The sequence below is a fragment of the Rhinatrema bivittatum genome, chromosome 9 (assembly GCF_901001135.1).
Source record: "Rhinatrema bivittatum chromosome 9, aRhiBiv1.1, whole genome shotgun sequence".
Lineage (NCBI taxonomy): Eukaryota > Metazoa > Chordata > Amphibia > Gymnophiona > Rhinatrematidae > Rhinatrema > Rhinatrema bivittatum.
This window is the reverse complement of record NC_042623.1, coordinates 230,274,618-230,297,289: the sequence shown is the minus strand read 5'-3', so window position 1 is coordinate 230,297,289 and position 22,672 is coordinate 230,274,618. Positions and strand designations below refer to the sequence as shown.

General features: G+C 50.3%; 1 protein-coding gene across 8 annotated transcripts in view; it reads left to right on the top strand.

The window, feature by feature from the left end:
• ATP13A3 (ATPase 13A3) overlaps positions 1-22,672 on the top strand; it is a 535,999-nt gene that overhangs the window by 230,278 nt on the left and 283,049 nt on the right. For all 8 annotated transcript variants that reach the window (XM_029615360.1, XM_029615358.1, XM_029615363.1 and 5 more), the window contains 2 exons: positions 7,403-7,553; positions 7,971-8,087. In XM_029615360.1, coding sequence (XP_029471220.1) covers positions 7,403-7,553; positions 7,971-8,087 — 268 coding nt within the window. The remainder of the gene's footprint in view (positions 1-7,402; positions 7,554-7,970; positions 8,088-22,672) is intronic.

Below are 22,672 nucleotides of genomic sequence, written 5' to 3'. Positions count from 1 at the left end.
ATCCGCTCCCGGACAAGTCCTTAGAAATTCTTAAGATTCCTAAAGTCGATGCGGCCGTCTCTGCGATCGCCAAGCGCACAACGATTCCGGTAACAGGAGCGGCTGCCCTTAAGGATCTCTAGGATAGGAAGGTGGAGATCCTCCTCAAGCGGATTTTTGAGGTGTCTGCGCTTGGCGTTAGGGCAGCCGTCTGCAGTAGTCTCATGCAGAGAGCTACCCTTTGGTGGGTACAGCAGTTGCTTATGGCTCAGGAGCTTCCCCCTGTAGAGGCGGAACAGGCGGAGCGGATGGAAGCAGCGGTAGCTTACACTGCGGATGCCCTGTATGATCTCCTACATACCTCCTCTCACATGATGTCCTTGGCTGTGTCAGCAAGGAGGCTTCTTTGGCTCCGCAATTGGTCGGCTGACATCTCTTCCAAATCTCAGCTGGGGTCCTTCCCGTTCAAAGGGAAGCTTTTATTCGGGGATGATCTGGAACATCTCATTAAGGACTTAGGGGATAACAAGGTTTACAATTTGCCGGAGGACAAGCCCAGGTCTTCTCGCTCTTGGGTTCTTTTCAGGGTCGTTTTTGGGGTTAACATTGTTTTCGGTCGAGTAGAGCCCCGTCCTTTCCTCCTCGCCAGTCGTCATCGAGGTCCCAGGCTTGGGCCCATTCCTTTCGTGGCAAGGATCCCTCCCAAGGATTCTCTGCCAACAAGTCTACCCAATGAAGGTGCACCGGCCTATTCCTCCGTTCCAGAGATCGGAGGTCACCTCTCTGTTTTGCGAGGAATGGGTCAAAATCATGTCGGATCAGTGGGTCTTAAACTTTATAGAACACTGTTATGCTTTAGATTTTGCTCGCCCACTGCGGGATCTTTTCTAGGTCTCTTTGTTGGCCTCGGGCAAAACAGCAGGTGGTACTCCCGACCCTGTGTCGTTTGAAGGCTCTGGGAGCAATCGTCCCGGTTCCGCCGGGTGAATGCTGGATCGGCAGATACTCCATTTATTTCATGGGCCCCCAAGAAGGAGGGCTCCTTCCATCCGATTTTAGACTTGAAGGTGGTCAACCGGGCGCTTAGAGTACCTCGCTTTCGCATGGAGACTTTGAGATTCGTCATTGCGGCCATCCACAAAGGCAAATTTTTGGCCTCTTTGGATTTGACGGAGGCTTACCTGCACATCGGCATCCAAGAGCATCATCAGAGGTTTCTGTGGTTCATGGTGTTGGGCGACCATTACCAGTTTCAAGCACTTCTGTTCAGTTTTGTTATAGTTAGTGAGGTTTGGGTGGACCCTTGGACACTGTGGCAACTGACCACGCCCACAGGTCAGGCTCAGCTCTGGACACACAAGCACACAGGCCGATTCAGTAAGGACGCGGTAGAAAAAGTGCGGCACTGCCGGGCACCCGCTCGTTTGCCACGCGCGCACAGTTCGGATCACATACTGCTTGATACATTATTTAAATGGCATGCAAATGCAAGCCGCGTCCAAGAAGCGTCCATGAAGCGCAATCCATTTTACTGTATAGAGCGCTATACAGTATGATGACATTTGAAATGACAGGTACCAGGAAGTGGATCCCAACTTTAAGCAAAAGAAAAGGATCAGAGAAGTATCAGCCGGCCATTAACAGCAAGGGTCATGATTTAGCAAGACAATTCCCCTAGGGGAAAAAAATACAATCAAATCAGACCAAAAGAAAAACGTATTAGGAAGGACCTGTTGTTTCCAAGCATAACCTAAAATCCAACGCACCGGGAAAGCCACTCTTCAGATCGCGACTAATCCTATCACTGGAAGGACGAAAGATTTTTTTTAAGCGTCCCAGTTCCTCTCTCCGCTATGTCAATGCATTCTCCTTTCCACTGCAATGCGAACAGTATTCTGAAAAATAACTTTCAAACCCAGGGTGGTGGAGCATTGTTGTGCATGATAAAACCTGCACTCAACAGGATCGGGCAAACTTTCCCCCAGCCCCCGCTCACTTGCCCTGGCCGCATCCATGGGTGATGGTCTCCGGAGCAGCCCCAATCCTCTTTCCCCTCCTCCCGGGGGCAGTCGGCGAGAGCGGCTTCAGCAGCCCGGGGCGGATCGGGCGCTCCCCATGCGAGGCGGCTTCCAGCAGCCCTCGCCGGCGATGGTGAATGAGCGCACGCCGTGACCTCGGACGTCCAGCCGGGCGCTCAGGTCACGGTGTGCATTCATTACCTGAGCAGTAAGGATTGGCGGTAAATTAGCAGGTTAAACACGCGGCAAAACTGCAGGTTAAAAAGGCAATAATCGGGGCGCACGTTACTGTATGGGAAGGAATAACTAATCCGATCGTTTACATATCATATACATGCCGCAGGCGGAAAGGGTTACCTGTTGATTTAAAGAAGCGGTAAGGATGGGTTAAAAGGGATAGTGAATTGCGGGTTGGACTTACGCGGCCAAATTGTGGGTACAAAGCGGGTTAGAAGCAGGGTAACCGCGGCCGCGCTTTACTGCATCGGCCTGAAAGATAGTTCTTTATTTAGACAGTTTGAGAAGCCACCAGAGGTGGCAGTAGTGAGTAGAAAATGTAGTCCGGTTGGACTAGTATTCCCCAGTGCGCTGGAACAGTGGTTCCTCCGGTAGCAGTGCTGTAGTGGAGAGAACTGAGAAAGTGAGTACAATAGAACATTCACAGAGTCCCAAATATGGAGGAACCCCGAGATAGGGAGAGCTGGCCCTCTAGGAGCGAGTACCAGATCCCTGGGAGAAAAGAGTCTTGTTGGCAAAGTACTCACACAGCGGATCCACGTAAGAGATGGCACTGGCGCTGGAATGGAGGCAGGCCCTCGAGGAGCGAGTACCTGGTTCCAGGGAGACAGCTCTGAGAAGTGGATGATAGTAGTACTCACTGATGGTGTCTGTAGCGAAATTCTTCCAAGTAGAAGAGGAGATAGATGCAGGCAGCGGGTCAGGGAACATGGGCCCTCGAGGAGCGAGTTCCAGTTATCTGATAGCGACCTGAAAGAAGCAAAGAGGCCCCCGAGGAACGGGTACACCTTTAGCAGAAAGAGTCCAATGGTAGTTGGAAGGCAGACTAGCTGGGTACGGAGAGCGAATCCCATCCGTAAGAACACCCTTGCTAACTCAACGGCTAGCAATAAACATTAGGCTTAAATATCCGGGCAGCGTGACATCATCACAGGGGGACGCGCCAATGAGGAAATAAGAATGAGGGCCGCGCGGCACGCACGCCCTAAGGTACCTGGAGAACATGGCGGGAGGCAGCGCCCAAGCCGGTCCGGGGACGCTGGAGAGGACAGCAGCCAGGCGTCCATGAAGAGCAGAAGGAGTTGCAAAAAAGGAAAGGTAGGCGGAGTGAAGCCGTCTGGAAGTGACTGTCGCAACAAGTTTAGCGACGGCTCCCCGTGTTTTCACCAAGGTAATGATGGTAGTGGCAGCAGCTCTCTGGCGGGAGGGGATCCTAGTTCATCCCTATTTGGTCGACAGGCTGATTCAAGCAAAGTCGGAAGACCTTTGCAGGAAGGTGGTTCAGTCGGTTTTGCATCGTCATCAGTCGCTCGACTGGGTTGTCAATTTCTCCAAGAGTCAACTGGTTCCGTCTCAGGTGTTGGAATTCCTGGGAGCCTGTTTCGACACGGTAGTAGGCAAAGTTTTCCTTCCCAGGGAGAGAATGAACAAGCTGATGACTCAAGTTCGCCATCTATTGGCCCTCCCTTTGCCCAAGGTAAGGGACTACTTGCAAGTTCTTGGATCTATGACGTCTACTCTGGAGTTGGTTCCCTGCGGGTTCGCTCATATGAGACCTTTGCAGAGGGTGTTGCTTTCCTGCTGGGATCCCAAGTCCGAAGAGTTCCATTTATGCTTACCTCTCATGGATCCAGCCAGGAGCAGTCTCAGATGGTGGTTGGTTCCCAAGCACTTACAGCTGGGGATGGACCTGGAGAATCCCCAGTGGATGATTGTGACAATGGATGCCAGTCTCTCCGGTTGGGGGGGCAGTTTGTCAGTTGCGATCGGCATGAGGGCAGTGGACAACTCAGGAGTCCAAGTGCTCCATAAATCATTTGGAGACGAGAGCGGTTCATCTAGCGCGGCGCAGCTTTCTCCCCCTCGTCCACCATCAGTCCATAAGGGTTCTCTCCAACAATGCGACCACTGTGGCGAATATCAGTCGTCAAGGGGGAACAAAAAGTCGGCCGGTGGCCGCGGAAGCGGACAAGCTCATGGTCTGGGTGGAACGCAGTCTCGAACGCTTAGTGATGTCTCACATAGCCGGAGTGGACAACGTTCAGGCAGATTTTCTCAGTCACCAATGGCTAGATCCCGGAGAGTGGGAGCTGTCCGAGGAAGCGATGAGGCTCTTGACTCGTCGGTGGGGAGTACCCCGACTGGACTTGATGGCAACTCGGCTGAACGCCGATGTGGCACGCTTTCTGAAAGGGGGCCAAACATTTACACCTTCCAGTGCGTCCAGTGTGCCCTTCGTGGAGTTTGAATCTGGTCCTCCGGGGGCTGTGCGGTCTTCCTTTTGAGCCTCTCAAGCGGGCTACGTTGAAGGATTTGACGCTCAAGGCGGTGTTCCTCGTGGCTATCTGTTCAGCCAGACGGATATCAGAGATTCAAGCTTTGTCCTGCAGGGAACCGTTCTTGCGGATCTCTGATTCGGGAATTTCACTTAGGTTGATGCTTTCTTTTCTGCTGAAGGTGGTTTCAGCCTTTCACATGAATCAGTCAGTGGAGTTACCGGCTTTTTCAGATTTGGATCACAGGTCTCCTCAAGCTCATGATTTGCGTAAATTGAATGTCCGCTGGGTACTTCTTCGGTACTTAGAAGTGACTAATGCCTTTCGATTATCAGACCATCTTTTTGTCTTATGGAGCAGTCCTAAGAAAGGACATAAAGCATCCAAAGCTACTATTGCCCGATGGTTAAAAAAAACTATAGCTTCGGCTTATATATGCCATGGGTGGCAGGTACCGGATGGTCTTAAAGCTCATTCGATCAGATCTCAAGCAGCCTTTTGGGCACAGAACCAATGTGTTTCCCCACAGGAGATTTGCCGAGCAGCAACTTGGAAATCTTTACACTCTTTTGCTAAGCATTACCGCTTGGATGTCTGAGCTCCGGACGTCGATTGTTTTGGTAGCGTAGTGCTTCGAGCGGGACTTTCTGGGTCCCAACCCATTTAAGGTGGCTTGGGTACATCCCAGCAGTCTGGACTGATCCGGGTATGTACAGGGAAAGGAAAATTAGTTCTTACCTGCTAATTTTCGTTTCTGTAGTACCACGGATCAGTCCAGACGCCCACCCAGGTGAATTGTGTTTTGGTAAGTCCGCTCGATTTCCTTATTTATCTTCCTATAAAGTGAATTTACAGATTGCAAAAAAAAAACAAAAAACAAAGGAAGAATATAGTTTTCACAGGTTCTTGTTGATATATGTTCTTTTTGTCTAGTCATTGGCTGTTAGATTGTCTTCATTCTGCTTTGATATTGATTATACTGAAGGATCGTAGATGGCACACCGGGTTATTAGGGGGTGCCTTTCAGCTTTTTCTCTGACTCCATCTGCTGGAAGGGAGGCATAACCCAGCAGTCTGGACTGATCCGTGGTACTACAGGAACGAAAATTTTCCTTTGTGTCATCTGAACCTCCACTCCCTGTCTTTCACAGCTTGGATGTTGAAAGGTTGATGCTGCAATCCCTCAACCTTTCTGACAGTGGGTCCCAAGTCATCGTAGCTTCATGACAGCCTTCTACTCGGAAATCTTATTGTTCCAAATGGAAAAGAATCGCCTTGTAGTGCACGACAAAAGAAATAGATCCCTTTTCCTGCCGCACAACAAACTTCCTGGACTACTTCTGGCACCTTTTGGAGTCTGGTCTACAAACTTCCTCCATCCGAGTGCATGTCAGCGCTATAGCTGCTTACCACAAGGGCATAGGAGATGTTCCGATCTCAACGCAACCCCTTGTAGGGCGCTTTATGAGAGGCCTACTCCAACTGAAGCCTCCACTGCGTCCTCCAGTTCCGGCTTGGGACCACAATGTGGTACTAGCATGGCTCATGCGACCTCCGTTTGAGCCTCTACACTCCTGCGAGCTATGGAATCTCACTTGGAAAGTGCTCTTCCTACTTGCTTTAACATCGGCCAGCAGAGTAAGTGAACTCAGGCGCTGGTAACTTACCCACCTTACACGAAATTTCTACATGACCGTGTGGTGCTACGCACTCGCCCAACATTTTTACCAAAAGTAGTATCTGATTTCCACTTAAATTAATCCATAATACTACCCACATTTTTTTCCAAAACCCCCTTCACACCCAGGTGAACGGGCTCTGCATTCCTTGGACTGTAAACGTGCTCTAGCTTTTTATTTGGACCGCACTTCAGCCCATAGGAAGTCCACCCAGCTGTTTGTCTCCTTCAATAAAACGAAACTGGGAGTTCCGGTGGGCAAGCAGACCCTATCCACCTGGCTGGCGGATTGTATTACTATCTGCTACCAAGAAGCAGGCCCTCCACTACAGGGACGTGTGAAAGTGCATTCAGTCAGAGCCAAGGCAACGTCAGTAGCACACCTCCATTCTTTACCTATTGCTGACATCTGCCGAGCTGCCACATGGAGCTCTCTCCACACCTTTGCAGCTCATTATTGTCTCGACAAGGCTGACAGACAGGTTTCCGTCTTTGGCCAGTCTGTCCTACATAATTTGTTTCCAGCTTAATAACCCAACTTCCTTCCTGCGACCCGCTGTGAAACTCTGGCTGCTCTCATACCCAAAACCACCCCTGTTGTGTGCCTGTTGCACTTTGTTGGGTGCTTTTGGTTCACTTTACTCGGGCATCCTGTAGCTCGCTATTCACTCATATGTGAGGACTACTATCCTGCTTGTCCTGGGAGAAAGCTTACCTGTAACAGGTTTTCTCCCAGGACAGCAGGATGTTAGTCCTCACGAAACCCGCCCACCACCCTGTGGAGTTTGGTTCGCCTATGTTTTAATATTTTATTTTTCGCTCGTACTTTTTGCTACAAATGAGATGGGGGGGGGGGGTGAGGATATCCCTACTGGATGCAGGGTTGGTGGTATGCTGGGCATGCTCAGTGTGCCAGTCAAAGTTCTAGAAACTTTGACAAAAGTGTTCCGTGATTGGGCTCTATTCTGATGATGTCACCATATGTGAGGATTAACATCCTGCTGTCCTAGGAGAACACCCATTACAGGTAATCAACTCTGCTTTTTATGATTTCTAGATTTTGTGAGCCTTACTGTTGCCAGCCTATTAGGACTGTCTAGCTCATTGTGTTTTTTTATATATATTAAAATTGTACTTCCTCACATCTATTTCTTGAGTAGTTAATGTCATACTTATGAGGAAACAAACTAACAAGCGTGCTCTCATTCTTCTAGCTTCCTTTTGCCAGAAGAGAAGGCTTGCAATGAGAGCCTGGTGAAGTCTCATTTTATTGCTTGCATGGCAACTTGTCATTCACTTACGAAAATTGAAGGGGTGCTTTCAGGAGATCCACTTGATTTAAAAATGTTTGAAGCCATAGGATGGGTAAGATGCTTCTGTTCTATTTCTGATAAGAAATTTTAATGTACCTATGAATTTTCATGATTAACCTTTTTAAATTGTAGTTCGTGAAGTTGATGAAAACTTTGCAAAGCTTAAGTACAGGGTGTTTCAAAATAATGGACCCAGTTTCAAAGCAGTATATTTCAAAATCAGGTCCATCTTTTTTAATCACCCTGTATTGTATTTCACTTGGAAATCCAGAAGTATGTGTGTAAATCCAAATCCCTCTTGAACCTCGCCCCTGGATTGCTCCTGCTCAGTCTGGGTAAACATGCATGCAGATTTACTCATTCTCGGGTGGGCAGTTATTTAAAAGGATATTTCTGCGCATAAAAAAGTTTACCCACAGAAGTCTTTTGAAAATTACTGTCTTAGTGTGCTGTGCTATTTCCCTTCTAGATGCTTGAGGAAGCAACTGAGGAGGAAACTGCTCTTCATAATCAAATAATGCCTACTGTTGTCCAACCTCCAAAGCAGCTACTCTCTGAGACCAAACCTGCTGCAAATGAAGATATGGTAGGTTTTTAAAATATAGTTTTGAAGTAACTTTTTTCATGGCACACGGAGTTGCCACTTTTACATGTGCATGTTGGCAACAGCAAGCATTCAAACAAATTTATCAATTGTCAACTGTTTGTATTTGCATTCCACATTCTATGTTTATCAGCAATGTGTCAAAACTTGGCTCTCCCTTATAATAAAAGGAGAGCCAAGCAAATAGAGGATGATATAGTGCCTCTGTATTGCTCCATGGTGCTACCGCACTTTGGGGCGGATTTTAAGAGCCCTGCTCGCCTAAATCCGCCCAAAACCGGGCGGATTTAGGCGAGCAGGGCCCTGCCCGCCGGTGAGCCTATTTTATATAGGCCTACCGGCGCGCGCAGAGCCCCGGGACTCGCGTAAGCCCCGGGGTTTTCTGAGGGGGGCGTGTCGGGGGCGGGCCCGAACTGCGCGGCGTTATCGGGGCGTGTCGGGAGCGTTCCGGGGGCGGGCCCGGGGGCGTGGCTATGGCCCGGGGCGGTCCGGGGGCGTGGCCGCACCCTCCGGACCCGCTCCCAGGTCGCGTCCCGGCGCGCTAGCGGCCCGCTGGCGCGCGGGGTTTTACGTCTCCCTCCGGGAGGCGTAAATCCCCCGACAAAGGTAAGGGGGGGTTTAGACAGGGCCGGGTGGGTGGGTTAGGTAGGGGAAGGGAGGGGAAGGTGAGGGGAGGGCAAAAGAAAGTTCCCTCCGAGGCCGCTCCGATTTCGGAGCGGCCTCGGAGGGAACGGGGGTAGGCTGCGCGGCTCGGCGCGCGCCGGCTATTCGGAATTGATAGCCTTGCGCGCGCCGATCCAGGATTTTAGCGGATACGTGCGGCTACGCGCGTATCTACTAAAATCCCGCGTACTTTTGCTTGCGCCTGATGTGCCAGCAAAAGTACACGAACGCGCCGTGTTTGAAAATCTACCCCTTTGAGTATTGTGTTCAGATCTGGTCACCACATCTCAAGAAAGATATAGCAGAATTAGAAAAGATACAGAGAATGGCAACCAAAATGATGGGATGGAACGGCTACTCTATGGGGAAAAGCTCTTCAACTTGGAGAAGAGACTGCTGAGGGGGAGATGTGATAGAGGTCTATAAAATGAGTGGAGTGGGAGCGGAATAAGTAAACTCGAATCTGTTGTTACTCTTTCAAAAAGTACAAAGACTAGGGAACTTTCAGTGAAGTTACTAGGTGATACATTTAAGACAAAAAGGAGAAGGTATTTTCCTAGCCTGTAGCAGATGGACTCAGGACCAGTGGGTGTAGTGTACTCCTGATAGCAGTTGGAGACGGGCCAGATTTCAATCTGACGTCAGCCCTAGTACATATACCCCTGCAGGAAGTGCAGCTCTTCAGTATTTTCCGTCTCCATAGCAGTTCGGGACTCTATGCACGCTAGCACAGCGTTAAGAGTATTTTAGCAAAGAAAAACCAAATCAAGAAGAAATCTTACCTCTACAGACGAGCCCCGATCTCCTGCAGTGACACCCATTGGGTCCCTCCCCCAGTTGAGAATTCTCGAGGTGATTTCCGCGATCCCTCAGAGGTAAGCCTCGGGCCGGCAGCCGACCCTCAGCAGGGACCTAGCCCCCAACATCGGGTGAGGCTGAGAGGCAGCAGGTGCAACTTCGAGCGCGGCGGTGAAGGTATTTTCCCTCTCCCCCCGCAGCCGGAGACTGCCCAGACGAGACCGGGAAGCACCGAGACAAGGTAAGGTAGAAATCTATTTAAAAGTCTCCGGTCTCCGAAGCTCGAGGAGTCGCACAGGTCGCCAGCCGGGACCAGTGCCACCAGGTTGATCTGCCCTAGCAGAGCTAGACCCCGGTCAGATCCGAGGGTCCTCCCACGTGGAGACCCTCCAAGGTGGTCGCAATATTGTCCGCGTGGTTGCCGTCACCATTTTGATCTGTTAGCTAACCTGTCCGCCGCCCCAATCCGTGCGCACAGAGGCGAGCTGTGCGCACAACATCTGTACTGTGCGCACAAGTGATGCACATAGCCACGCGCTTACTGTCAGGCGCATAACTTCGATCTGTACGCACAACAGCGCGCACATCTCCCTGAGCGCATACCAATCCTACTAGCACAACTTCGACGCATAACTAAGCCACCCGGGCCCTGTATTTTATGCGCACAAGCCATGGCACCACCGGAAAATAAGCTCAAGACTCAGGGTCTTTGCCCAGCATGCCACATTAGAGCTGCACAGCACGAGGAGGCCACGGCCCTGTGTATACAGTGCAAGGAGGCCCTGGGGTAACCAGCCCATGGCCATCCCCAACTGGTACCGGGCTCTAGCTTCTCAAACAGTACGCCAGACCTAGCGTCTCCCAGTGGGACCCTCCCTCAAACAGGGCTCCCCAGGGACACGGCACCTCTTAATTTAGACCCAGCATCTATCTCCTGGGTGGAATTCTTCAAAGGCCTGCATACCTTTCGTCCACATGCAATCGGGACCTCCGATAATATGGCCACAACCTCCGCCAGAGGACTTAACATCCCGGGACCCTCTGTGCCCAGGGAAGTGATTCCAACGCCCGGAAGCTCCACCTTCGGAGACACGGACAACTCAGATGAGGAATCAGAACCCCTGGAGGAAGGGGAACTCCCTCCGGGAACAGAACCTCACCGATGAGGCGCTTCTTCACCAAGGACGAGCTTCCAGACCTGGTCACACACAGTTTGAAAGAGCTCGCTATCCCGGGCACAAGTGCCTCGGGGGAACCTAAGACGAATCCCTTGCTAGAGGGACTCCGTCAGACCTCCTGTCATTTCCCTTTATTACAAGCTGTCCAGCTAATTGACCTGAATGGGATGCCCTGGAGACTACTTTCAAAGGGGGGGCATGCCCTGGCAGCCATGTACCCTCTGGACCCAGCTGCCAAAGATCTCCTGGCATGTCTGAAAGTGGATGCCATTGTCTGCGCGGTCTCGAAGTGCACTACTATCCCAGTTGAGGGAGGAGCAGCACTCAAGGATGCTCAAGACAGATGTCTGGAATCCATCCTCAGTCTTTTGACGTCTCTGCTATGTCTCTACAGATCGCGGCCTGCTGTGCCGTGGTGACACGCACCTGCTTATCACAGACCAGCAACAATACTCCGGGGGAAGCCCTGGAACCAGCAGTATCATTCCTCACGGATGCCGCTTTTGATCTGGTGTGCACTGCAGCTAGAGGAGTGACATCAGCTGTGGCAGCCAGAAGACAACTCTGGCTCCGAAGCTGGTCGGCCGACGCATCCTCCAAAACGAGACTCACAAGGATGCCCTTCAAGGGAACCCTCCTGTTCAGAAGTGAACTAGAGAAACTATCCAACAAATGGGGCGATTCCCCACTACCGCGGCTACCGGAAGACAGGAATAAGAGAAACCAGCGACCCTTCCCCCGAACTTCCAGGGGCAGAGGTTCACAACTCTTCAACCCATACAGAAGCACATATCAAGCGGCTCACCCTGCAGGCAGGAGCCAGTCCTTTCGGAACAAGCACAACAAAAGGGGAGCTGGCTCGGGCCCAGGCCCCAGCTGCACCCCACAATGAAAATCAGCCGACCCTTCCAAAAGAAGAAGCTATAGGGGACAGACTTGCCCTATTCTACAAAAGATGGGTCGAGATAACTTCGGACAAGTGGGTCCTAGCCATCATTCGAGAGGGATATTACCTGGATTTCCATCACCTCCCTCCAGACAAGTTTGTGGAATCCCCCTGCCACGACCCTTCCAAGAGGATGGTAGTGGAAGCTACACTGACCAGATTGCTAGCCTTAGAGGCTATAACACCGGTGCCCACACAACAAATAAATACTGGGCATTATTTCATCTATTTTATCGTTCCCAAGAAAGGAGAAACGCGCCGGCCCATCCTGGACCTCAGGTTGGTCAACCACCACCTGAAGATTCCTCGCTTCCGCATGAAAACCCTACTCTTGGTAATAAGAGCGATACAACCAGGAGAGTTCCTTACATCCCTGGATCTGTCAGAAGCCTACCTACACATTCCGATCCATCAAGAGCATCAGCGTTTTCTACGCTTCACGATCTTGGACCGTTACTCCCAGTTCCGGGCACTACCATTCGGGTTAGCCACAGCACCCCGGACATTCACCAAGATCATGGTGGTAGTGGCAGCAACACTGAGGAAGGAAGGAATCCTCGTACACCCTTATCTAGACGATTGGCTGATCAGGGCGAAATCCCCAGAGGAAAGCCACCAGGTGACCAACAGAGTCAAAACTCTACTGGAGAGCCTCGGGTGGGTGGTCAACACAAACAAGAACTGTCTGCAGCCCTCCCAATCTCTAGAATACTTGGGAGTCCGGTTCGACACCAAACAAGACAAGGTCATCCTGACACCGACAAGGAGGTCAAAACTGATGACCCAGTTGCGAACCCTGTTGAGCGAGCTTTGCCCCACGGCATGGGACTACCTCCAAGTCCTCGACCTCATGGCATCCACACTGGAAGTAGTGCCATGGGCAAAAGCTCACATGAGACCCCTACTATGCTCACTACTATCACGATGGAATCCGCTGTCCCAGAACTACACCGTACGTCTTCAGCTCCCGGACAAAGTGCGGACCCAACTACAATGGTAGCTACAAGAAGACTATCCTCACCAACTGGATCCTGCTCACCACGGACGCCAGCTTAAGAGGATGGTGAGCACACTGCCAGGAGCTAACCGCCCAGGGGCAATGGAACAAAGAAGAGTCGGGATGGAACATCAATCGCCTAGAAGCTTGGGCAGTCAGACTAGCCTGCCTACGGTTCGGTCACAGACTCCGAGACGAATCAGTCAGAGTAATGTTGGACAATGCCACAACAGTGGCCTTCATCAACCGTCAGGGAGGAACCAGAAGCCAACAGGTGTCTCTGGAAATAGACTCCCTAATGTCATAGGTGGAAGCAAACCTTCAAGAGATCTCGGCCGTCCACATCACCGGGAAAGACAACGTCGCTGCGGATTACCTCAGCAGAGAAAGTATAGACCCAAGAGAATGGAGGCTGTCGACCACAGCATTCCAATTGATAGTAAACCGTTGGGGAACACCAACTATGGATCTCCTGACAAACCGGTCCAACGACCAAGTGTCCAGCTTCTTCAGCTGTAGGCGGGATCCTCAGTCCCAGGGAATCGATGCCCTGGTACAGGCCTGGCCATAGGAAACTCTATTATACGCCTTCCCACCGTGGCCCCTATTGGGCGCAATCATCCACAGGATAGAACACCACAGGGGACCAGTACTTCTAGTGGCCCCGGACTGGCCAAGAAGACTGTGGTATGCAGACATGCGAAGGCTGCTGACAGGGATCCCCCTCCCGCTACCTCCACACAGAGACCTGCTCCAACAAGGACCGATCCTCCACTAGGATCCATCCCGATTCTCTCTTACGGCCTGGCCATTGAGAGGACTTGCCTAAGGAAGAGCGGATACTCGGGGGCAGTAATTGACATCCTGCTCCGAGCACGCAATTTCTCCACATCCCAGACATCATAAGGATTTGGAGAGTATTCAAAGCCTGGTGTGAGGACTGCGACATCGTTCCATGCTCAGTCAAAATTCCTGCGATTTTGGAATTCCTACAAAGGGATTGCATCTCTAATCTGCATCAAGGTACAGGTGGCCACTTTGTCATGCTACGGAACCAAGAGCGAGAGCGGCAGCCTAACCTCTCACCCGGATGTCTCCTGCTTTCTGAAAGGAGTCAAGCAGATCCGACCACCCCTAAAGTGGCCGGTGCCTCTTTGGAACCTCAACCTCGTCCTAGATTTCTTAGCAGGAGCCTCCTTCAGACCTCTTCACGGCCTGTCTCTCTGACTATTAACATTGAAGACAGCCTTCCTGGTGGCAGTCTGTTTGGCATGTCGTATCTCCGAGCTACAAGCACTGTCCTGCCAGGAGCCGTTCCTCAGACTCACCCCGGGAACCATCCAGTTAAGCACGGTCTCGTCCTTCTTCCCCAAAGTGGTTTCTCACTTCCATCTCAACCAAACCATCTCACTACCATCACCAGAGGAGCATAAGAATTCGGAAGAGTCTTGCAGTCTACGCCACCTCAATGTTGGCAGACTCCTAGTCCGATACCTGGAAAGGTCAGAATCCGTACGAAAGACGGACCATCTATTCGTCCTCCACAGCGGGAAGAAGCAAGGGGAAGCGGCCTTCCCGAGCAACCATAGCCCAGTGGATCAAAGAAGTCATCAAGGCGGCCTACGTAGAAGCAGGCAAGCCACCACCTTTACAAGTCAAGGCCCATTCCACTAGAGCCCAGGCAGTGTCCTGGGCGGAAAACAATATGCTGTCACCCGCCGAGATCTGTCGGGCGGCGACATGGTCCTCCATCCACACCTTCTCCAGGTTTTCCCGCCTGGATGTTCAGGCTCGAGAGGACACAGCATTTGCAAGGGCAGTACTAAGTGGGCCACGGGCAGCCTCCCACCCAGTTCAGGAGTAGCTTTTATACATCCCATTGGTCCTGAGTCCATCTGCTACATGCTATGAAATGGAGAAATTACTTACCTGATAATTTCGTTTTCCTTAGTGTAGACAGATGGACTCGGCATCCCACCCACGGCTGCCGTTATTTATGGAATTCTCCAGCGACATTCCCGAGAGTGAGGATTACACTGGTAAGCCATGCTTTCCTCCAACTAGGACACCCATCCTACCGTGTGTCGATGTTTCTCAGTTGAGGGCACTGGCGGTCTCCAGCTATAACCAATTCAACCAGTTTCAAATTAATCAAGTTATAAAGTTAATCAAGTTATCCAAGTTATTCAAATTATTCAATCATGCATATATCCACAATGCTTTTCGAGGAGAATACTGAAGAGCTGCACTTCCTGCATTGGTATATGTACTAGGGCTGATGTCAGATTGAAATCTGATCTGTCTCCAACTGCTATCAGGAGTACACTATACCCATTGGTCCTGAGTCCATCTGTCTACACTAAGGAAAACGAAATTATCAGGTAAGTAATTTCTCCATTTTTTTACTCAATGCATAATTAATCTCTGGAATTCATTGCTTGAGGATGTGGTAAAAGCTTTTAGTGTAGCGTTTAAAAAAAGGTTTAGACAAATTCCTTGAAGAAAAGTATATAAACCATTAAGGTGGACTTGGGGAAATCCACTTTTTCCCTGTATGAACCCGGATCAGTCCAGACTCCTGGGTTTTGCCTCCCCTCCAGCAGATGGAGACAGAGAAGTTTTAACTGACTCTGTCCTATACCCCTGAGGTGCCACCTAGAGTCTGTCAGTATTTCTCTGTCTCCAGCAGATGGTGGAGGTGTAAATCCCTTCAGTCTGGTTTACCTAGCTTGGTCTTTAGATTTTAGGATTAGATATTAGTTTATTGGGTTTTCTATTCTTAGACTTTTATTCTAAGGTTTTTCAGCTTCAAAAAAATTTTTTGAAGAAGGCAACGGATAGGGTGCAAGCCTCCCAGGGGGTTGTCAGGTCCTGGTTGGACCATCCACCCTGGTATTATAGAGGCAAAGAGCAGGGGGTTGAAGACCCAGGGACTGCCAGCTGCTGAGGGTGATACAGGGGAGCCCAGGTCACTCACCCTCAGCAAGAAGGAGCGCAGAGCCTTGAAACAAAAAAAAAAAAAAAGGTAAAGCTTGTTTCCCTGTATGTACCAGGATCATTCCAGACGGTGGGTTATGTTCCCTGTCCAGCAGATGGAGTTAGAACCAAAAATTCCCAGGGGAGGACCTATATAGCCACGCCTCCCTTGCCTCAATCCTCAGTATAGTTCTAACTCCAGCAGATTGAGCAGGGGACACGGAGGTCCCCAGCACTTTTCTAGTTTTATTTTCTCTTTGAGGGATCAATTAAATAATATTAGATAAAGGTTTTCTTTTAAGGGATAGGTTCTGTAGTGTTCTGACAGGACCACTCCGTTCAAAGAGAGACACTGTTTTCCAGTCAGGAACTTGCTGACAGCCTGTGTTTTTTGCCTGTCACTTTATTTTTCTCTTTGTTTTTCCTCTTCCTTGCCCGGCTACAGTGTGGTAAGTGTTGTTTTTATTTTATTTACAGTCGTTGGGAGGAACAGGAATTTGTGAGGGGTGAAGTTGGTAGTGCCGACCGCTCCCCCCTAGCCCCGGAGTTTGTACTTTTCCCCTCCTCCCCTTCGGGGAGTGATTGGAGTCCCGCCCTGCAGCTCTGCGACGACACATTCCCCAGAGCTGCTTACCGTCGGATCGGCGCTTTCCCCGACGGTCTCTTGGGGACGGTGAGGGGTCCGGAGGCTGGATAGCTCTATTGCTTCGCCGCTTCAGTTGTTGCCGCGCGCCGCAGCCACCCCTCCCCCTCCCTCCCGCCGCGATGCAGAGATAGCCTAACGGCTCCGGAGCTCAGCAAGGGGTTCAGCAGCCCTCGGAGGGATTTTCTTCGGCTTTTCCTGAGGGGGAGTATGGCTTACCTGGTGGGCAGCTTGGAGGAGAGTCGGACCGCGCCGGCAGGAAGCGGCATGCCCTGTTTCCCCTCAGCGCGGGAACGGCGGCCATTTTGTTAGCTGACTCGGAGGCAGCTCTCTCTGAGGAGGACGTCGACGCTCCGCTCCAGGTTTCCTCTCACAGTATGGGGTTTCTGAGTGCAATGGACCAGGGCAGGCAAGGGGACGACACCTCGGGGGGTCCTTCATCAGCACTTCCTGCTTTTTCGCCAGAATTCGTCGTTTTAATGCACAAGACATTTTTACAGAGCAGGGATCCGAATCTTGGAAATTGGGGTCCCCCTCCTCCCAAACTGACTTGCTTGACCCAGCTTTCGATGGCGAACCCTCCCTTAGGGAAGGCTTCTTTGCCCACAAGGGGTGCGGGGGTCCGCTCGGCCCCCTCCCGTGGTCCCTACACCGCTGCAGCAACTGTCGGGGGATTCATGGCAGGACCCAGATGCGGATGATCCCTCCCTGGCGGCCCAGGTAGAGGGTGTCGACCCGAGTGTTCTCCGCATTTTTCAAGCAGCGGAGTTGGATGATCTCATTCCCCACATCCTGCAGGAAATGGACATCGACCCTCCTCCGGATCTTGTGGCTCAGGATCCGGAGGACGGTCGAGCCACAGGATCCTGCTAGCGGGCTTGCGACCCCTAGCGAAAGCTTTTCCCACGCATCACAATATCTTGCAATTGATTTCAAGGGAGTGGGATACTGGCGATATCCGCGGTCACGAAGCATACCACCATCCCGGTTACGGGTGGGACGGCGTTGAAGGATGTCCAGGATCGCAAGCTTGAGGTGTACCTCAAGCGTATCTTCGAGGTCTCAGCGTTGGGGATGAGGGCTGCTATCTGCAGTTCCCTAGCACAGCGAGCAGCTCTGCGTTGGGTACAGCAGCTTCTCACATCCCAATCTTTGCCACAGGCAGAGACTATTCAGGCTGATAGACTTGAAGCGGTGGTTGCCTATGGAGCTGATGCTTTTTATGATCTGTTAAGGGTTCTCGCTCGATCCATGGTGGCGGCGGTGTCCGCTCGCCGTTTTTTTTTGTGGCTTCGGAACTGGGCGGCAGATGCTTCGTCCAAGACGCGCCTGAGTTCTCTTCCTTTCAAGGGCAGATGCCTGTTTGGGGAAGATTTGGATCAGATCATCAAATCTCTTAATGAGAATGCGGTGCACAAGCTACCAGAAGATTGTCCACGTTCTTCTAGATCTTTTTATTCCTCCAGGAACAGGTACCGGAATCAACGGAGGTCGCGTCCTGCCAGACAGCAAACACCTCGAGCGCCTTCTACACGATCACACACCTGGAACCGGTCCTTTCGTGAACGCCGCCACAGTAAGGATACTCAAGGGGCAGGTGTCTCCTCAAAAGCTTCACAATGATGCCAGAGGGTCCCACCTGGGGGGGGTCGCCTTACTCTCTTCTACAAAGAGTGGGTCCAAATTACGTCAGATCAATGGGTGCTGGACATCTTAAGTCAAGGCTACGTATTAGATTTTGTACACGAACCCCGAGACCGTTTTCTGTTTTCTCCTTGCGGTTCCCGCCTCAAACAATTAGCAGTTCGACAGACTCTCGATCGTCTGCTACAGCTGGGGGCGATAGTCCCGGTAGCGGCCTCTGAACTGGGAAGAGGACATTATTCGGTCTACTTTGTGGTTACCAAAAAAGGAGGGCACGTTTCGACCTATCCTGGATCTCAAGTCGGTCAACAAGTGTCTCAGAGTTCCTCGTTTTCGTATGGAAACGCTCCGGTCAGTGTTAGCAGCTGTGCATCCGGGAGAATTCTTGGCCTCGTTGGACCTTACAAAAGCATACCTTCACATCCCGATCCATCACCATCATCAGCGCTTCTTATGCTTCAAGATTTTGGGACAACATTTTCAGTTTCGTGCTCTCCCCTTTGGCCTGGCGACGGCTCCGCGAGTCTTCACCAAGATCATGGTGGTGGTAGCGGTGGCGCTCCGCAGGGAGGGTATCCTAGTACATCCCTATCTAGACGACTGGCTCATTCGAGTGAAGTCGAGGGCACAGGGCTACCGTGCTGTCGACAGAGGGGTACAGCTTCTTCAATCTCTGGGATTGATCGTCAATTTCTCAAAGAGCAAACTGATACCGTCCCAATCGCTGGATTTTCTGGGAGCACACTTCGACACCAACCAGGCCAAGGTGTTTCTGCACCCGGACAGAGCTCGGGCTCTGCGCACTCAAGTAACCGGTTTTATGGCTCTCGTCACTCCCACGGCATGGGACTATCTTCAGGTACTGGGAACCATGGCTTCAACCATCGATTTGGTACCGTGGGCCTTCGCTCATCTCCGACCTCTCCAGAGGTCCCTACTTTCGCGATGGAACCCGGTGTCGAGAGATTTTCAGGCAGTGCTGCCCATTCCGAGTGTTGTCTTGAGCAGTCTACAGTGGTGGCTGGACCCTCAACGATTAGCTCAGGGAGTGTCTCCGCAGAACCCGAATTGGGTGGTCGTCACCACGGATGCCAGCCTCACCGGCTGGGGGCGGTTTGTCAAGACAGGTCTCTCCAAGGCCGATGGACGGTAGATCAGTCCACTTGACCCATCAATCCGCTGGAGACCAGGGCAGTCCTTCTAGCGCTGCAGGGGTTCTACCCACTGGTACGCAGTCGAGCGGTTCGGATTCTCTCGGACAATGCGACCACCGTGGCATATATCAATCGCCAAGGGGACACCAGAAGCCATCTAGTCTCCTTGGAGACCGACGACTTGATGGTGTGGGCGGAGCTACACTTGCAGCGTCTAGCGGCTTCGCACATAGCGGGCGTGGACAACGTGCAGGCAGATTTTCTCAGCCGGCAACACCTGAATCCAGGAGAGTGGGAACTCTCAGAAGACGCAATGCGGAGGATAATACAGCGTTGGGGGATACCCCATGTGGATCTAATGGCAACCGCGACAAATGCAAAGGCCACCTGTTTTTCTTCAGCTGCAGGCGAGAGCACGGCGCGGAAGGAGTCGACGCACTAGTTCCTCCCTGGCCTCGACAGTGTCTTCTGTATGTCTTTCCTCCGTGGCCTCTAGTGGGCAAGGTCATCTGACGGATAGAGACGTATCAAGGTCCGGTGATCCTAGTTGCGCCAGAGTGGCCTCGACGTCCATGGTTTGCAGATCTTCTCAATCTGGCAGTGGAAGGCCCGCTTCGACTCAGTCACCTATCACGTCTCCTTCGCCAAGGGCCAATATTTTTCAGAAGGCAGATCGCTTTTGTCTTGCGGCCTGGCTTTTGAGAGGCGCCAATTAAGAAGGCGCGGATATCCAGAGTCTGTCATCTCGACGCTCCTGAAAGCTAGGAAGACTTCCACGTCCGTTACCTATGTCAGAGTATGGAAGGTTTTTGAGGAATGGTGTGAGTCAAAGACGATTCTGCCAACGCAGGCCTCAGTAGCGCATGTGCTTTCCTTCCTACAGGCGGGTCTGGATTTGGGCCTGGCCTATAATTCTCTTCGTGTTCAGGTAGCGGCTTTGGGAGCTTTCCTACGGAGTAATGACAGGGAGCTCCTGGCCTCACATCCGGATATTCTACGTTTTCTAAAGGGGGTAAAACACTTGAAACCTCCCATTAGATCGCCTTGTCCTTCATGGAATCTCAATTTGGTACTCCGGGCTCTATGTGCACCGCCTTTTGAGCCTCTGAGTTCGGCCACACTCAAGGATGTCACCCTTAAGACCATTTTCCTGGTGGCGATCAGCTCAGCACGTCGGATCTCTGAACTACAAGCTCTATCAAACCAGACATCTGTGCGATCACAGAGACATGGCTGAAGCCGACAGACACAGTCTTAATAAATCAACTTCCCACCCAGATATATGACGTCTTTTCAATACCTCGACAAAAGAAAAAAGGAGGAGGACTTCTCTTAGCAGCCAAAAAAGATCTTAATCTCACCCAACAACCCATCAATTCATCATCTAAGCTGGAGGCAGGCCTGTTCAAATCAAAAACTCTCCAGATCCTCCTCATTTACGCCCCTCCTGGGTTGCTAAACCTTGATGTATCGCCTTTAGTGGAAATTATAGCTAAATACTTGACCTTGGATACTCCTTCCATCATCCTTGGGGACTTTAATCTACACATTGATGTCAGGCCTCAATCATCTAATTGTGAAGCTCTCCTTTCCTCACTCTCAGCTATGGGCTTTACCCAAATTATCACCCAACCCACTCATAAAGGGGGTCACACACTTGATCTTATCTTCACAAATAATAGCCTCATACAACTCTCATCCCCTTCCTACCTTCCAGTACCATGGTCAGACCACTTTATGATCACCTCCACTTTTAAAATGACGACAGGATCTCTTGCACCCCTGCCACCAACAACACTGCACTATAGGAAATCTTGTCCTTCAGAAGCCCTTGACAATTCTCTATGCAAAAAACTACCCAACTTGGATCTTTCGAACCCTAATGCAGCTATACTTTCTTGGCAAAATATCACTGAAACCATAGCAAATAATCTATGCCCTCTATCATCAAAGAATTTCAATCCATCTCAGAAACATAAACAACCATGGTTCTCTTTGGAGCTTCGCACATTAAAACAAAGCCTAAGACAGAAGGAAAAGAAATGGCGGAACTCCCCCAATCCTCAATCTCTAGCCATCTACAAAGCAGCTCTCCATCATTACAGAACCATGACACTGCGAACCAAAAGAGACTTTTACGCCCACCGTATCCATGATATGTTCTTTGATGCAAAGGCCCTTTTCGCTTATGTTTCAGACCTCACCAAGATTACTTCAGCACCAATTTCTGATGATATAGCCCAATCAAAAGCCAATGAACTGGCCATCTTCTTCCAGAGTAAAATCGCTAATACCTTGGCTAAATTACCCTCCAATCCTATCACACCTTCTTTAGATCCCCTCTACCGCCCTAACTCATTCACAACATTGGAAACATTCGAACCCACCTATTCTACAGAGGTGGAAACTATCCTCAAAAGAATGAAACCCTCCTCTCATCCACAAGATTATATCCCATCTAAATTATTGCTTCTAATACCAGACTCCATCTCCAAATACCTAGCAGACATTATTAACTGCTCATTTTCACAAGGTATCTTCCCAGACACTCTCAAACTAGCAACTCTCAAACCTATCCTCAAAAAACCAAACTTGGACCCAGATGATCTAAAAAATTATCGACCAATATCTAATTTGCCTTTTATAGCCAAAATCATGGAGAAAGTAGTAAATAATCAACTATCAAATTACTTGGAGGAAAATAATATCCTTCTTCCTTCACAATATGGATTTCGGAAAGAACATAGTACGGAATCACTCCTCATATCACTCCTTGATCAAGTATACCTGGGATTTGACAAAGGATGCTCCTTCCTGCTTGCACTCCTTGATATCTCCGCAGCTTTCGATACAGTCAACCATGCTATATTATTAAACCGGCTATCTGACATAGGAATCTCAGGATCTGTCTTCAGATGGTTCGACTCATTCCTCAGTAATCGAGGTTATAAGGTTAAAATCAATAATATGGAATCTCCTTATACTAATTCCCCACATGGAGTCCCCCAGGGCTCCTCTCTATCTCCCACTCTATTTAATATTTATCTCCTCCCTCTCTGCCATTTCCTCTCGTCGCTAAATTTGAAATTCTACGTATACGCAGACGATGTCCAAGTTTTGATTCCTATAACAGGCTCTTTGGACTCAGCAATCAAATTATGGGAATCTCACCTTCAAACTATTAACCATCTCCTTACTAGCCTCAACCTGGTGTTAAATACTGCTAAGACTGAAATCCTGCTTATCACCCCTGAAAATAGTCTACACTTACAACAATTGCACACTATCTCCCACATCACTCATGCTAGAGATCTTGGAGTTATTATTGACAACCATCTGAGCTTAAAGAAATTTATAAATTATACTATAAAAGAATGCTTCTACAAGTTACAGGTGCTTAAAAAACTCAAGCCTCTCCTATATCACCATGACTTCAGGACTGTACTCCAAGCAATCCTGTTCTCTAAGGTCGATTATTGTAACTCGATCCTACAAGGTCTACCAGCTGTTACATTAAAACCTCTGCAACTACTCCAAAACGCAGCTGCAAGGATTTTGACCAACACTA